Source organism: Trachurus japonicus, chromosome 8, assembly GCF_045865225.1.
Source record: "Trachurus japonicus isolate A0001 chromosome 8, Traja_1.0".
Taxonomy (NCBI): Eukaryota; Metazoa; Chordata; class Actinopteri; order Carangiformes; family Carangidae; genus Trachurus; species Trachurus japonicus.
In genome coordinates this window covers 26,504,268-26,522,477 of record NC_140914.1, presented here as the reverse complement: position 1 = coordinate 26,522,477, position 18,210 = coordinate 26,504,268, and the positions used below count along the sequence as shown (strand labels likewise).

Genomic DNA, 18,210 nt, shown 5'->3' with positions numbered 1-18,210 from the left:
GAGTCACTTTGAGGAGAGCTGAAGTCTCGACTTGAAACACTTGTCTGATACTGACACTGGTACGATCCTTCTCTGTCAAAGTTCACTTGACGGATGTTGAAGGTGGAAGAGTTGGAGCTTGATGTTTGGGTCTTTCTGAATGATCCTAATGTCTGCTGCAGAGTGAATGTTCCACCTAAATGCTGGGTTGAGATCGAACAACTGATGGCAACATCCTGACCCCAGGTAACCACACCAACAGGATTCATGGAGATGCTGGGCTTTGGGAGCTTCACTGAAAAAAAAAAATTGCAGATGTTTATAATGCCTCTGAAACGATATACATCTGCATCTTAAAACAAGTTGACTCATTTATAATGATTGCTTCTACAACTGAAAAAACAGGGATTGCAAACTGATTTTTTTTTTCTTTACCAGTGACTGAGAGCCTGACAGAGTCACTCAAAGGAGAGCTGAAGTCACGACTGGAAACCCTTGTCTGATACTGACACTGGTACGATCCCTCATTATTAAAGTTCACTTGACGGATGTTGAAGGTGGCAGAGTTGGAGCTTGATGTTTGAGTCTCTCTGAATGATGCTGATGTCTGCTGCAGAGTGAATGTTCCACCTAAATGCTGGGTTGAGATGGAACAGGTGATGCCAACATCCTGACCCCAGGTAACCACACCAGCAGGCTTTGTGGAGATGTTGGGCTTGGGAAGCCTCACTGAAAAAACAAAATTACAGCAGTGTATAGTGCCTCTACATCTGTACATTAAAGTTTCTTGTCATTTTGTGAGTTTCAATTGATAATTTCTACAAGTGAACAAAACATCTCTGATCTGAAACAGTATTTGTTTCTTTACCAGTGACTGAGAGTCTGACAGAGACACTCTGAGGAGAGCTGAAGTCTCGACTTGAAACTCTCGTCTGATACTGACACTGGTACGATCCTTCTCTGTCTAAGTTCACTTGACGGATGTTGAAAGTGGCAGAGTTGGAGCTTGATTTTTGAGTCTCTCTGAATGATCCTGATGTCTGCTGCAGAGTGAATGTTCCACCTGAATGTTGGGTTGAGATGGAACAGGTGATGGCAACATCCTGACCCCAGGTAACCACACCAACAGGATTCTTGGAGATAGTGGGCTTTGGGAGGTTCACTAGAAAGAAACACCATCATTCAACAATACGTACTTTTCCAAAAAAGAAATAGTAATCAAGGTAACAGAAAGTTTCCCCTGTCTGCGAGTCATTGGCATCATATCCTCTAGATGCATGTGCGATTGCTTCAAAAATGATTTTTATATAGTGTTAAGTCTCTGGATGGAAAGGTTGAGCCAATCAATCACACTGTGTTTGTTACATACTGTGTACTTCTTTACCCAAAACTGGATGACTGTATTTTCCTCTTTGCCATAAATGACTGTCCTGCTTCATACTCTCTCAGAATAGCCTACAGAAGTTACCACTTCTTACTGGCTTTCACCATGCAATGAAATAACTTTTAAACTTAATCTACTCTCCCTATTTGTCCTTGTCTATTTTGATGTTTATTGTATGCCTTTAACTGTATCTTACTTCTGTCCTTCTTGCGTTTGGCCTCACTATCCAGCTGTCGAACACGGCTTGGGGTGAGAGGAGCTGAACAAGCTCAGCCTTTTAAATTAGTTTCTCTTCACCCTCTGTGCCGACACTCACTTACAGTAGAGACCTTTCACTTCCTGAACAGACCCCATCATCAAGCCAGATTTTCCCAGTTCCTTTACTAAAGTGGGCTAATTTAGGGTCACTCAGTGCTGTACCACATTCCAACTCTCTGCACTCTTATCAACCGTCTGCCCTGTCTAGAAACCACTGTGTGAGTCCTGGCTGTCATAATAGATTTGAACTCTTCCAAAACACTGAGTAGACTCATATCACTCATCAGACATGTAAGGGTGTATTCACACCTGTTTAGTGCGCACCAAATGTTAAAATGATACATTGTTTCATTTTTTAGTTAGTGCGGTTGGTTTCACACCTGCTTTTTGTCACTCGGGACCAAACTTGGAGAGCGTCATGTCTCCATGACTACCGGCTGAAATCTGGAACTGCTGATTGATAAAACTTTCATGATGGAGACTCAAGTAGGGCCGGTTGTTAGTAGCTCTGGTCATTTATTTCTATATTGTTTGCATGTATAACTCTGTTTGGTACTTCCGGCTGCGTTCACCCAGCTCGGTCCCGTTAGTTCCCGGTTAAACGTTAAAACACGGGCGGACCTCTGCTGCTGCTGCTCGGTAATCAGCTGCTCCGCGGACCTGAGGGACGGACCCGCCGACCTGTCGGTGTCTGAGTGGACTCAGCAGACACGCACCGACCGACTGCCCCGCTGCTGCCGCTTCGTTTGTGGGGGCAGAGCTGCGTAGGACCGGAGCACCGGGCGGTCTCCCCGCTGCGTTAACCGTTGTCAGTGACTACGGGGGCCCTTTTAGCTCAAACGTGTTGAGTTCGCCTGGCAGTTGGCTCGCACCAGAGTGCGGTTGCTTTCACACATCAACTAGTGTGCACCAGAGTTCGGCTGGAGCCGAACCGAGACCACCTCCTCAGGCCGCACTAGTTTTGGTGCGCATTAGAGTGCGATCATACGTTTCATGCGTTTCATACTGACCCAAACGGGACCAAATTTAGTGCGATCTAAATTTAGTGTGCACTAACACTGCAGGTGTGAATACACACCCTTATGGTGTATTCACACCTGCAGTGTCCGGAGCACCGGCAGTGTCCCCAAACGGGACCAAATTTAGTGCGATCTAAATTTAGTGCACACTAACACTGTAGGTGTGAATTTACACTTGCAGTGTTAGTGCGCACTAAATTTAGTGTCACTGTGAAAGCACATCGCACTCTAATGCGCATCAAAACTAGTGCGGCCTGAGGAGGTGGTCTCGGTTCGGCTCCAGCCAAACTCTGGTGCGCACTAGTTGATGTGTGAAAGCAACCGCACTCTGGTGCGAGCCAACTGCCAGGCGAACTCAACACGTTTGAGCTAAAAGGGCTCCCGTAGTCGTTGACAACGGGTTAACGCAGCGGGGAGACCGCCCGGTGCTCCGGTCCTACGCAGCTCTGTCCCCACAAACGAAGCGGCAGCAGTGGGGCAGCCGGTCGGTGCGTGTCCGCTGAGTCCACTCAGACACTGGACAGGTGGGCGGCTCCATCCCTTGTGTCCGCGGAGCAGCTGATTACCGAGCAGCAGAGGTCCGCCCGTGTTTAACGTTTAGCCGGGAACTAACGGGACCGAGCTGGGTGAACGCAACCGGAAACCAGCTGGAAGTACCGGCACAGAGTTATACATGCAAACAATATAGAAATAAATGACCAGAGCTACTAACAACTGGCCCTACTTGAGTCTCCATCATTAAAGTTTTATCAATCAGTGGTTCCAGATTTCAGCCGGTAGTCATAGAGACATGACGCTCTCCAAGTTTGGTCCCGAGTGACAAAAAGCTGGTGTGAACGCAGCCGCACTAACTGAAAAATGAAACAATGTATCATTTTAACATTTGGTGCGCACTAAACAGGTGTGAATACACCCTAAGGCCCAATTCCGATTCTATTTTTCATCCCTACCCCTACCCCTACCCCTAGCCCTTAACCCTTGCCCTTGAAACGGAGCTACAAGGAGTAGGGTTGAAAGTCAACCCCTACGAATTGGGACACCACTTCAACAATCACATACGTCATCAGTAGTCTCTGCTGGCTTTCACATAAGCAGACGTGACGAGCTTTTGCCACAAATCCTCTATTCAGAACCACGTTAACTTAATAAAATAAAATAAAATTTAATGAAGAATGATCGGTTCATTGTAAAACATTTATTTATTGATGTAAATGTGGTGATTTCTAATAGGCTAAAGATCCCCCAGGCAGTGCTGCTCCTGTGTCCAAAACACATGAAGCTTCACTTTTAATTCAAACAAATTAATGCGACAATTGTTACATTTCATCAATGAGACCAGCATTTATCTCCTAAAAAGAATGTAACTACGCGGCGGTAAACCTTGAAAACCCTGCGGGTAAGTTAATTAGCGGTCGTCTTTTCTACCGGGACGAGGTTGGGAGGTTGGCCGGCTGAGCAGCTCTCCGGACGGGTGGTGTCTCCGTGACGAGCCGTTGATCTGCTCCACAGGTGGAGGCTCCAACGTGGAGCTTCACTTATCCGAAAAACACCGGAGCAAACGTCTAAACAGCCGTCATTTGGATAAACCGACCGCACATTGGGGATCTAAACAGCTACTTTCTCGCATGAAAAAATATTAAAACTTAAAGGGATAGTTCAACATTTTGGCAAATTGGCCCATTGCCATAATTGCTATAGTCATAGCAGTAGGTTCATTACCTTTAATTGTCGGTGTAAGCTATTTTCAGTACGGTGGAGCGCAGCAGCTGGCTGCTCAGAGCTACGCTATGGAGGCTAACGGAATTTCTTGGTTTCCCTCATTAAACTCATCAAATACAAAATCCCAAAACTCCACAGCGCTTTTGTAGACAAGTTGTGACCTGCACAACCACCACGCTATGAGATAATGACGGAACGATACGAAACGGAGCCGTTTTTGAGGTAAATTCATACAAAACCGCTGATGCGCGTTGCGTTCAGGGACAGTTTTTCAGCAAGCAGTCTCCGTATTTACCCTGTATTTACCTCGAAAACGGCTCCGTTTCGTATCGTTCCGTCATTATCTCATAGCGTGGTGGTTGTGCAGGTCACAACTTGTCTACAAAAGCGCTGTGGAGTTTTGGGATGTTGAATTTGATGAGTTTAATGAGGGAAACCAAGAAATTCCGTTAGCCTCCATAGCGTAGCTCTGAGCAGCCAGCTGCTGCGCTCCGCTGTACTGAAAATAGCTTACACCTACAATTAAAGGTAACGAACCTACTGCTATGACTATAGCGATTATGGCAATGGGCCAATTTGCCAAAATGTTGAACTATCCCTTTAACAAAATGACGTAATAACAGCGCTACAGTGAGAAATAAAACAGCTGCCGGTTGCCGCAAGATGCATTCTGGGAAACTTGCCATAGCCCTCGGTCCGTAGTGTGCCCCTGAAAAATCTCCGTTTCGAGGGCGAGATAGCCCTACCACTTCCCCCTAACCCTCGGCTGAACCAGAATTGAGACACCCCTACCACTTCATGTGAACGCGCAAAACGAAGGGCTAGGGCTAAGGGGAGAATCGGAATTCGGCCTAAGACACAGTGTTACATGTTTAATATCACACAGCAGAATGGACTGACCTGTAGCAGGTGAAGATGACTTCAAGAGGAAAGAGACTGTATGTGGGAAAAGTACATCACACATTTAGAAATGTTTAAGTACATGTAGTTCCTGTTCTGAAGAACCGCATTGCTACAGACATAAAGTGAGTGTTTTTTGTTTTGTTTTTTACCACAGAACCTCAGTCCTGTTTCTTAGAATCCTGTCAGTTCCCAACATGAGAAATATACGTAAAGTTTTGCTTTGTGCTAATAGTTTTGCTTTGTGCTAAATAGTTCATTCTTCAGTCCCAAACAACTTTTAGCAAGTCATTTTACACACATTTCACATTTAAAGGACATTTCTGGGCATATTCAACTCGGGGCTGTATTTTCCTAACATTTTAGGTCTAAAAGAAGGAATCTGAAGATTTTCAGTTTAATTGCTTCTGTTTTGCGGTAGTTGTGTTTCTGTACCCGCATCGCCATGGCAGCGATGAATGGAGCGGATGGAAGTTCCGCTGCTTAGGCTGTTTACAGACCTCAAAGCTGTAATTTATTTCCACAGACAGCGTCAGATGGCTACTCAAACATGCACAGAGAAGTTTATTTACTTGAAGCAAGCTGACATGTTTGTAAAACTAGATCTAATTCAAAGTCTTGCGCAAGACCCAAGTTGACGCGCTCGGGGTGTTTACTTGCAGTCGGAAGCTCCCGTTTGTGTCATAAACACAGGAATATCAACTCTTGACTTGCTTGAAGTAAATAAACTTATCAGTGCATGTTTGAGTAGCCATCTGACGCTGTCTGTGGAAAAAAATTGCGTCTTTGAGGGATGTAAACAGCCTAAGCAGCGGAACTTCCATCCGCTCCCATTCATCGCTGCCGTGGCGATGCGGGGACAGACACAATTACCGCAAAACAGGAGCAATTAAACTGAAAATCTTCATATTCCTTCTTTTATACTTAAAATGTTAGGAAAATACAGCCCCGAGATGAACTTGCCCGGAATTGTCCTTTAAAGGGATAGTTCAACATTTTAGCAAATTGGCCCATTGCCATAATCGCTATAGTCATAGCAGTAGGTTCATTACCTTTAATTGTAGGTGTAAGCTATTTTCAGTACGGCGGAGCGCAGCAGCTGGCTGCTCAGAGCTACGCTATGGAGGCTAACGGAATTTCTTGGTTTCCCTCATTAAACTCATCAAATTCAACATCCCAAAACTCCACAGCGCTTTTGTAGACAAGTTGTGACCTGCACAACCACCACGCTATGAGATAATGACGGAACGATACGAAACGGAGCCGTTTTCGAGGTAAATACAGGGTAAATACGGAGACTGCTTGCTGAAAAACTGTCCCTGAACGCAACGCGCATCAGCGGTTTTGTATGAATTTACCTCGAAAACGGCTCCGTTTCGTATCGTTCCGTCATTATCTCATAGCGTGGTGGTTGTGCAGGTCACAACTTGTCTACAAAAGCGCTGTGGAGTTTTGGGATGTTGAATTTGATGAGTTTAATGAGGGAAACCAAGAAATTCCGTTAGCCTCCATAGCTAGCTCTGAGCAGCCAGCTGCTGCGCTCCGCCGTACTGAAAATAGCTTACACCTACAATTAAAGGTAATGAACCTACTGCTATGACTATAGCGATTATGGCAATGGGCCAATTTGCCAAAATGTTGAACTATCCCTTTAAGTAACAAAATGTAGATTATAACTGCTGCACAGCGATGGTTTGGGTCGGGGCTATTTGTGGCAAATTTAGGCAATTCTGAGCAACAAACAGGACAAGACAAGACAGTTGACATTATAATGTTCAGTTTGCACCAGTTGAGGATTGAACCCACAACTTCTGGAACCAAAGACTGTCATCTATCACTCTGAGTGGAAATTTAATAGTGGCTTCACAAATTGAGAAAGCCATTCACTGTCGTGCAGGCAGCTTTGAAACCACTGTAAAAGATTCAATTATCAAAACAAAGACAAAAATCAGCTTTGCTGCCCAGACCCTAAATATGAATTTCCTTTAGAAAAGAAAAAAAAAGGAAATAAAAATATTAAAATTAATTACGTGACTTGAAACGCTTACTTTCCCTAATTGAATCTATGCTGTTTTTCCTGATCCAACAGATACATAAACAGAGTACAACATACAGATTCTCTAACACAATCAGTGGCATATTACTCACCAAAAACCAGTCCAGGTAGATGTTTCAACATTTTGGTCAGCACAGGTGACCCAGAGACTCTGGGCTCTGGAGGGTTGGTGTTAACACAGAGAGGCTGCACAGCGGTGTGGTGGCTGTGACATGAACCTTTTCACAGTATATTGCAGAGAGCAGATAAAGAGGAAATTGTGGGCTAGCACTTCACACCTTGAGCTCAGTGTTATTTACTCAGACACATTAAAAAAAACACACACAGAGCATATAGCCTCGTAGGACTGTCTTTGTTTTATATAAAAGACAGAAACGATAAAAAGAAAAAACGATAATGGCATGATTATAAGGTTCATGTTGATAATTGTAGAAGTTTTGTGGTGTGTTTAAACTTATAGATCATAAAATTAGACCACGCAAGCACCAAGATTTTTTGCAACAGGCTTGAGCTGGTGATCTTGTTTTATCATGGGCTAGGACCCAATAAAAGAATCTCAGTTCTGTCAGGACCACTATGTCAAAATAATATTTATTTACTTGCATAAGTTTTATTTGATGGTATGATACTGTTCTGGGACCCCCTGCTCTTCTACGCGCTTGCGTGGAAAGCCTGAGGCAGGAAGAGCACCTTCCTGCCCTTCATGAGCCATCATGAACGGCATAGGCAGGGAGCGCAGCAGCAAAGAAAACCCAACATGCTGGCGTCAGTGGGTTAGACTAGCAGGTGCAACTGTGAAATGTCAGTATAAAAATATCAGGACAGGAAATTCGATTTTTTTTAGATGGTGTGTTTGTGTTGAAGTAGGCTACTAATACGGTAACTAAGATACAGTATATTCAGTATTTTTGGCAATGAGATTCTATGAGAGGTCCATTGGCAAGTAACAAAATACAACTGGCCTCAGAAGTGACTATAGGCTACTGAATATGAGAAAAACTGTTTCTGCAGACACAGAACATGTAATGTTCACTTAAGGAACTTGTTTGCAACAGGTCTGTTTGAAACAGATATACAAAATAATGACAGCCACATTTCATAAAATAAATAAAACATGAAAATGTGTTAAAGATACTTTCCTGTGGCATGGTGTGATTGTCTTTCCAACCACAGGAGTCACTGAAATACAAGCGATCTCATTATTAAACACAACAGTGTCATGACTGTCGCCTACGCAGAAAGACAATGCCAAGCAGTTCCATATTCTCAACACAACAAGACAGTGACAAAACTGATAAGACAGTTCATATGACTGTTTTAGCAGCAGAAGGGACTTGAGTTGTAGTTAAGGAAGTTCTGATGCAGCAGAGTATATAGGGGATATAGGAGAACAGATCTTTTACTCTTTTGACTTCCTCTTTCATTGGCTCATACTCACGTCATCTAAGGATTACATGCATGCACCAAGTCCACGGTAAAGGTGTGAAACCTAACCACATGTCCCAAGATGTATTTTTGACACACTCTTTCTGTCTGGTATTCACTTAAAGGGATAGTAGCATTTTTTTTAAAGTGGGGTTGTATGATCTACAAATAGCCCCTAAGTACTTTAATTGCAGTAGAAGACTCTCTGCACTCCTCCCGTTAGCAACGCCAGCCCATAGCCCTGCCCAGAGGTTTACAACATACAGTGTTATGAATAGACCCAAAGAAACTGCCTATTTTCGCGGCCTAAAAGAGGTTTTACGTGAAAAAAATTACACAGTTCCATTGTTCGCTATAATATAATTTTTTCCAGCCCTTCAAAGTGCAGGAAAAACACAGTTTTTATTTGGACTGCAGAGAGTTTTCTACTGCAATTAATATAGGGGCTATTTGTAGATCATACAACCCCACTTTAAAAAAAAATGCTACTATCCCTTTAAAGGGAAACTTCGTTTTTTTTTTCAACCTGGGCCCTGTTTTGATATTTTTTTCTGTATACGTGAGTGATGGATAATACAATTATTGAGGTGGCTCCAGTATTGAGCAGGGCAGGCAGCCTGCAGCCCAGCTAACGCTCTTCAACCGGGCAAGTGGCTCCTGTCAAAGTTCGCCATACGTTCATTTCTCCTTTCTAGTATGTTGTCGGACACTCATTGTAACTATCTGAGCCTGTCAGTGTGGGAAAAAAAAGCACGTTTATTGAGCAAACTTTGACAGGAGCCACTTGCCCGGGTGAAGAGCGTTAGCTGGGCTGCAGGCTGCCTGTCCTGCTCAATACTGGAGCCGCCTCTATTATCCATCACTCATGTATACAGAAAAACATATGAAAACAGGGCCCAGGTTGAAAAAAAAACGAAGTTTCCCTTTAACTATTAGAGTGTGAGTATTGATTGGCTTATGACCATCATGGCTTATTAGATATGGGGGACACTGACAGTTTCCCAGGTTAGTATTTTATGATAGGCTATAGATACATTCTTTATGGTGTCATATGGCTTTGATGCCAATATGTTTCAGGGAGTTCAGGGGTGTTTAAGTATTTTAATTTATAAAATTAAATAAAATTTCATATTGACTTTTCTGTTCATTTTAAAACATTTATTTATATAAATGTGGTGATTTCTGTCCATACAGAGCCCCGAGGCAGCACTGCTGTTTTTTTCATTCAAACATGTAACATGTAGGCTAGTGGAAACAAGATTAGAACAAAAACAATGAACTATTTGCTGTGGTAGTACAGTAGAAGCAGCAGTAAGTTCAAAATGGCTAAACAAGGAGGATGTCGTCATCTCCGGATGAGGGGCGCAGTGTCATTACATCAACTCCTCATTCCTAATTATTAGGATATTTAACGTATATTCCAATCTAGTTCGTAACCATGGTAACAGCAGTGTGGGGTTTTCCATTTGAGTAATCTATAAATAGTAATCTGCCCAATCTGAGTAATCTGAGTAATCTCCCTAAGTAAACCTACTGGGGCTGCTGTCCTTTGAAGTTTATGACATCACTATGATGACATAATTGGAATGTCATCATAGTGATGTGGGGTTTCCCCTGACCAATCAGTTAAATCTACTTGGGCAGCTGTCCTTTGAAGTGTATGACATCACTATGATGACATCATTGGAATGTTAGGTTAAGATGTATAAAAAATCGATATTCAGTTGCTAGTAGAACACACAGTCTACACGCAGTCTAGACAGAGACAGAGTTGCATACGCAGACAAACACACTATAAACTAAGTCACTTCATTTTAGGTAAGATAACACTTGCGCAAAAATGAGTGCAAAAACTAGTGAAAAACAGAGTGACAAAAAGAGTGCACGTGAGGAAGAGTCAGAATTTACTCGGACAAAGAAAAATGAGAAACGGCTCTTTGACGAAAACAAGGACTTGAAAAGACAAATTGCAAACTTCATTAAAAATGAAAATTCTGCAAAAAGAATTGAGATTGAGCATGGTAAACTGCTGCAGAAAGTGAAAGAACTAGAAATGCTTGCTAGCAATCTCAGAAATGACCTACAGCAGACCAAATCGAAATATACCAAGGAAAAGACCGAGAAAATCCATCTTAAGACTGATTTAGAGCAGAGAAATCTGAATCTGGAGTCAAAAAACCAGGACCTCGAGAACAAATACTCTGTGGAGAAGTTGATGCGAACGCAGATGGAACAGCAACTGGAGAAGTTCAGCGGAATCAAAGAGGAAAGGGACCAACTGGCTGCGAAAAATACGACTTTGAATCATAAGGTTGAAGAGCTCTCAGGGTACAAACAATGTACCAGCAAGTCAGTACAAGAACTAAAACAGCTGGTACGACAGAAGGACACCGAACATGACAAAACAAAATATGAGTTGTGTGATGTGAGATCTGAGATTAAACGCTTACATGAAACAATAGGACACGTTACGAGGGAAAAAGAGAAACTTGAGGGCTCAGTCAAAAAAGCTATGGAAATGAGAGATCAAATCAAACAATACCAAAAACAAATTGATTTTGAGAAGACAACCAACTATAAATTGCATAGAGACAACCGCCAGCTCACTGCTTTGCTTGATCAGCAAACACACAAAATAGTAGACACAGAACGAAGGGCTGATATGGCAAATCAGGCTTGTAAAGAAAAAGACGAGGAAATAGATTGTCAGCAAAAAGAGTCAGAAAAACAGCGTCTCATCATAACGAAACTGGAAGAGGAGGTTAACAAATACAATGACCTGAAACATAAACTTCAAAACCTAGATGAAACAGACATTGCATTCAGCCATGCAAAAGACCGGGTAATCATTAACATGAGGAATGAGATGAAGGAATATGAGGATGAGATAGGACGGCTAAAAATGTATATTTCATCTCAAAAGGTTACAGGAGAGCTCGCCTTTAAAAACTTGTCCACAGCTCAGATCAAAATCTGTGAGTTAGAGAGAACAAATGAGATTTTAATTAATGAAATCCAACTCCAGAAAACTGACATCACTTCAAAGAAATCCAACATCGTCAAGTTGGAGAGGAAATATCGTTGTGCGAAAAAGCAGTTGGAACGACTGAAAGTCCAGCTGTCACAAGTAAAGATAAAACAGGACACTTGTGCGACCTCTGCTGATAGGGACCAGGCCCTGGCAAAGAAAACCCTGGCCAATGTATCAGCAGAGCGGGACCAGCTGAGGAAAGAGCTAGGACACACACAAGATCTTTTATTCACACAGCAACAGAGGGTGAACCTCCAGGAAGCCGATAGGCTCAAACGAAAAACTGAAGAGAAAGTGGTACAGCAGGAACTCAAGACTGTCAGGTTAAGCATGAAAGACCTTGAGCAAAATAATAGGTTATTGCTAACACAAATGCTGAAGACACCTATCGCAAGACCCAAATCATGCAACAGCACAAGCAACCTCCACCAGAAACCCAAGGTAGAGGAACCCCGCCTGCAGGCAACCAGTCCAAAAGAGGAAAATGAGAAGGAAAAAGAGTTGAAGCGCAAGTTGGATGAGGCACTGATGAAGTTGCATGAGCGTCGTTGGGACATCAGAAAACTTAAGGAAAAAAATAAGGCTTTACAGGGACAGCTTATGGCATATGTTCTCTCTCAAAGCACCTGTAACGAAAAGAATTTTGTGCTGCAAGATGAGTTGAGGAACATCAAATTAGAGATTTGGGAGAAATCAAAGGCCAAACCAGAGCCCCCTGTCTCCATGAAGCACCAAGCCCCCCCTAAGGAAACTGTGACTGGTTCTATATCAAGACAAACGCGCATTGTACTACCATCCACCAATCCCCAGTATGAGTCTAAAGACAAATTAAAGACCTTTCTCCCCCCGATCCAGGGAAAACCTATGCAGCTGCCCACAACGTCCGCTCAACCCTCTCGCCCCTCTGAGGGCAAATCCGGTCATGGATTAAGACATCCCAGCACACGGACCAATCAGCCTCCACATAGACCACCGATTATCTTGCCTTCACTTAGAAAATGAAAAACAACACCTCCTAGCATGATGCACTCATGCTAGAAATGAATGGGTTCAGTGTCGGGATCGGGTTTTCTCCAGGTATTCTGGTTTTTCCCACCTATTTTGTTCAACATCTAACAGAAATAACAAAAAAAAAAAAAAAAAAAAGACAATTTGTCCAGTCCAATTTCATCATCTGTTCTGTTAATTATGTTGTTCTCAGTAGCATACATCAATTAATAAAGATGATATCAGTAAATGACCAACATACAGCTGAATAATTGTACAGGGCAAATCTGGTCAAGACAAACTCCCCAAACACTGTCCCCAACAGCTTCAAAATAGACCACCGAAGATCTTGCCTCCACTTGGCATGCTCCTCCTAGCATGATGCACTCATGCTAGAAATAAATGGATTCAGTGTTGCAATTGGGTTTTCTCCAGGTATTCTGGTTTCTCCCACCTATTTTGTTAAACATCTAACAGAAATAACAAAAAAAAAAAAGACAATTTGTCCAGTCTAGTTTCATCATCTGTTCTGTTAATTGTGTTGTTCTTAGTAACATACATCAATTAATACAGATGATATCAGTAAATTATCAACAATTTCCTGAATAATTGCACTGGACAAATCTGGCTACAGCCGTACTCCCTGCACACTGTCCCCATTGGGTTTCTTCCAGGTACCCCCACCTATTTCCTCAAATAAATAATAAACATCTAAAAAATATATAATTTTCTATTCATCGAGTCCAATCTTCTTAAATGTTCTGTTAATTATGTGTATCAATCAATAAATATGATAGTAAATGATCAATAGATGAGTAAATCCATAACTACTGTACTTGAAAAAGGCAAAGATAGACATAAAATCAATACATTCCAAGTAAAGATCAAAGCGTATAAAAGTTGAGAGTAGAAGACAGTTCAAATCTAATCTTAAAGCAGAAGTAAGCGATCCGGTCGTTTTGGCTAATGCTGCGTTCCAGGCAGCCTTTTGAAACCGTAAATTACAGCTTCAAGTCACAACTTAGGGCTTTGTAGCGTTCCAGGCAACCCACTCGTGTTTTTCCGACCTGTTTTACCTGTGAGAGTCACTATAACGGCCACTCGTAACTTCCGACCCATGAACTCGTACCAGATCGAACTGGTACGACTTCACAGGTCGGAAAAACAGGAGTTACGGGTTGCCTTGAACGCACCATAACGTCTTGTCAGCATGGAGTTAGCAGCCCCCGCCCTCGTCATGGATCTATTGGTCGCCGTTCTCTCTCCTCATTGGATAAAACTTGTAGGATACGAGAAAGGTTTTCTCCTCGGCTCAGAGCAGAGCAGAGTGACTGAAGGACCCGTGTTTCGGTCCAAACACTCTATGTAAGTGATTGCTGTCGGAAGATATAACTATTTAAGACTTATATTAACACAAAAATATCGCTTACTTCTGCTTTAATAAAAATGTAGTGTTAAATACAATGAGCTCCGACTCTTCCAAATGATTGTGCTTCCCCAATGGCAGCATTTTGCGTTGGTATTATTTTATAGAATTTTATCTTACTGTGTTTTTATTTGCTTCATTCACTTTACTCACTTCATTGTTTAAATTATTGTTCATTGGTTGTTTTATTGTGAAGCACCTTGTAACTGTGTTGGGAAAGCTGCTATATAAATAAAGTTATTATTATTATTATTATAAATGAACTCACAACATAAATTAAACACTTTAATACCGTCTTACTTATGATAAAAATAACATCATTGTTTGTTTTTTTGTGTTTTACTGTTTATGAAAATGTGTGTGAAAAATGTGTCAAGACCTGTAAAAGCCTTGTTACACTTCTCTTAGCATCCCAGACTTTACACACATCTCCTTGTATCCATGTTCTTCTCAAATAGGGTAGAATACAAAATACAAATGGATATTAATTAATTAATTCAATAAATAATTGGGGGTCTCAAAACCTCTATTCTGTATTACCTTATTTATATAAAGTTGTAAAATTCAAGTTTTCAGGGCCCTGTTTGTCTCTGTAGTTCTTCACTTGGTGACCTGGGTTCAGGTGTGACCTGCTGCCTTTTGCTGCTCATCCTGTCTCAATATTTCTCTTTGACATGCAGTCCTGTGGCCCCTGCTCTCATTTTGTATGTAAGGACAAAATTTTCAAGACGAGAGCACAATAAGAAGCCTATTTTTCCACAGCAAGTTACAAGACTATAGTCAAGATTTCCCACAATAAATTTGGAATTATTGTAATATTAAATAGCAAAACCAGGTTGAAACTTATGTACACCGGCATGGACGGACAGGTGTGTTGGAGAAGACCTGCGTGGTCGAGAAACATAAGAAAAAGCTCCCGCACACTGTCATCACTTGCATAGATTTATTGAGCTGAACAATGTTTTGGTCCTGAGACCTTTGTCAGGACCGAAACCAGCTCAATAAATCTATGTAAGTGATGACAGTGTGCAGGAGTTTTTTCTTAATATTAAATAGCAACAATTTATTTTCTTGATCAGTTGCTGAAAAGCAAAAATTTAAAATATACAGTTATGTTCATAATAATAGCAGTGTGTTTAAAAAGGTGAGTAAACCTCAAAATTCTTCAAATAAATTGTATTTTAAGGAACACAACTGCATTGGGGACACTGCACATTCTATTTCAAACCAAGAAAATTGGAAAAAGTAATTTAATTTGATAATATTTTACAGAAAGTCAAGAAATATAATGTTCAAAAAAATAGCAGTGTTGACATCTTTTTTTACACGCTTACTGGTGTGTTTGGGGTCATTGTCTTGTTTGGGGTCATTTCCTCTTCAGTATACGGCAACATGACTACTTCCAGTATTCTGGTGTACTCAAACTGATCCATGATCCCTGGTATGCGATAAATAGGACCAACACCATAGTACGAGAAGCATCCCCATATCATGATGCTTGCACCACCATGCTTATGGTGAAGCATGGTGGTGTACTGTGGCTTGAATTCAGTGTTTGCAGGACGTCTGACAAACTGTCTGTGACCCTTAGACCCAAAAAGAACAATCTTACTCTCATCAGTCCACAAAATATTACGCCATTTCTTTTTTGGGCCAGTCAATGTGTTATTTGGCAATTTGTAACCGCTTCATTACATGTATTTTTTTTAACAATGGGACTTTGCGGGGGCTTCTTGGTGGTAGCTTGGCTTCACATAGACGTTGTCTGATTGTTACAGTACTCACAGGCAATCTTAGATCTTCTTTGATACTCCTGGAGCTGATCATTGGCTGAGCCTTTGCCATTTTGGTTATTCTCCGATCCCTTCGAATAGTTGTTTTTCTTTTTCTTCCTCGCCTTTCTGGTTTTGGCTGCCATTTTAAAGCGTTTGATATCATTTTAGCTGAACAGCCTATCATTTTCTGCACTTCTTTATAGGTTTTCCCCTCTTTTATTAATTTCTTAATCAAAGAATGCTCTTCTTCTTAACAGTGTCTTGAACGACCCATTTTACTCTGTTTTTCAAGGACAAATGCACAGCCAGCATATGCAGCATCAGTTGCCTTGATCCTTGAATAAGGGCCACCTGTTTAACACCTATTTTTTTCACATAATCAATGACCTCAATAATTGAACCTGGCACTGCTATTTTTTTGAACACGCCCCTTTCAGTAAATGATTCAGTTTCACAGAATCAGCAGCATGCACGTCATGCCTGTTGGGTCTGTTGGTTTTCTATACCTTTACTAAACCTTCTAGAAAAAGTTGAAAAAAAAAAGTTGAAATTCTAACAAAATCAGTGATTTATCTTGCAAGTGATGTCAGACTGCTATTATTTTATTTTATTTTAACACAACTGTATTTAACGTGTGACGTTCAGGTCCCTCCCCCTGCCTCTGCCAAGCAGTATTTGGTTGTTGTTGTCAACATGTCAGCCAATCAGAAGGTGGAGGGGTGAAATCCCAAGTTATCCCTAGTCTGTACCCACCGGCCTTTCCTTTCTTTGTTTCTTTGAGTGAGTGTGAACATAATTAGCAACGTAATCTTGCTTCTATAGGTTTTGGTTTATCTATATAGCTACGTGTTGAGCATATACGTTTCTTTGTGATGACAGAGAATAGATTTCTCTCTCTTGATAACATGTTCGTTCTTGTAAATTTCAGTGTAAAACATCCCTGGGTGGGCCGAACACGCTAACCAATTGCGCCACAGAGACTCACCTGGCTGTCAGGGGTGTGGCCTCAGACTTGAATTCCTCGGCTGGAGTGGGCGTGGTCTAAAAACCCCTAAAATGTTGTTGCTATATTGATCTTACATTGCTGCGTACAAACCACAACACATAGTTGGAGGGTTAGTTGTTGTTGCACTGTTTTCTTGGGCATTGTGCCACTTGTGTGAGAGAATGTGATTACAACAACATTTCTTTTTACAGTGAACACCATGAACACAAGCATTTTACGATAAAAGAAAATCATACAACTTTATTTACCTCCTTGTATTTTTACAGTCTTTGAGTAAGCTTTACCTCACCATAAATTAGAGAAGACAACTGTGAAATTGGAATCACAAAATTTGTACCTGACCGTAGGCAGTGGCAACGCAGACTGTAAAAGTAAAATACAGTGTTTACATTTACAGACGTGTTTTGGCGGCACCCATCCTCAGTGACTATGACATTTCTTCATTATCTTTAAAAGGAGTGCTTTACAGCTTTAGTGCCTCAGTGTAGGGGGGAGTGAGTTTTTACCAGCTAGGATCACTCTTGTGAGGGGTGTTTGCATTTCAGGTATCACTGTTTGCTTTGGTTGAATGTGTCCCATCAATTTCTTCCTAAACCAGCCTGCCCACCAGTGTTCCCATTATGCTGGCCTGCTTTCCCTGCATTCTCTGTATGTGATTCAGCTCTTAGTCCCTGTTTCTTCCATATCCCGTGTTGTAAACTGTTTTCTTGTCTGTACACGGCATCTATTGCACTGCCTGTCCTGGGTGAGGGATCCCTCCTCTGTTGCTCACCCTGAGGTTTCTCTTATTATTTCTTGGGTGTTCCTCAGTGGATGTGAGGGTCTAAGGGCAGAGGATGTTGTTATGATGCTGTGTAAAGCCCTTTGAGACAAACTGTTTGTAAAAATGGGCTATACAAAACTTGCCTTGCCTTATGTATCACTGTTTTTTTTTAGGTTGGCGCTGCATTTGAAAACAATCTAAATATGTCTTTAACTATGTATGATGATAAAAAATAAAATATTTTTCAATTACACAGAAAGTATGCCATTCTTGTTAACACTTCTGAATTTAGGGAGGGGGATTTGAGCATCATTAATTTTCCCTGATGTGTCTGTGAGGAGAAAGAAAGGAGGCTGGTAAAGTTTGTGAGGTCTGGTGATTGTGAAAATGGGAAGAATGACGTTTTCATGGCTGAAATACACAATATACAAATGTACATTTAGGAAAATAACTTCTTCTATCAGTCTGTCTCTGCCAAACAA

At 41.5% G+C, this 18,210-nt stretch overlaps 1 protein-coding gene across 1 annotated transcript in view; it reads right to left on the bottom strand.

The window, feature by feature from the left end:
- The window catches only part of LOC146983453 (immunoglobulin superfamily member 1-like), a 12,217-nt gene extending 9,039 nt beyond the window's left edge, over window positions 1-3,178 (bottom strand). The window contains exons 1-3 of the mRNA XM_085785542.1: window positions 3,097-3,178; window positions 415-708; window positions 96-274 (exon numbers count right to left, since the gene is read on the bottom strand). Of these exons, the coding sequence (XP_085641668.1) occupies window positions 96-274; window positions 415-708; window positions 3,097-3,178 (555 nt within the window). The remainder of the gene's footprint in view (window positions 1-95; window positions 275-414; window positions 709-3,096) is intronic.
- Window positions 3,179-18,210: the final 15,032 nt, after the last annotated feature.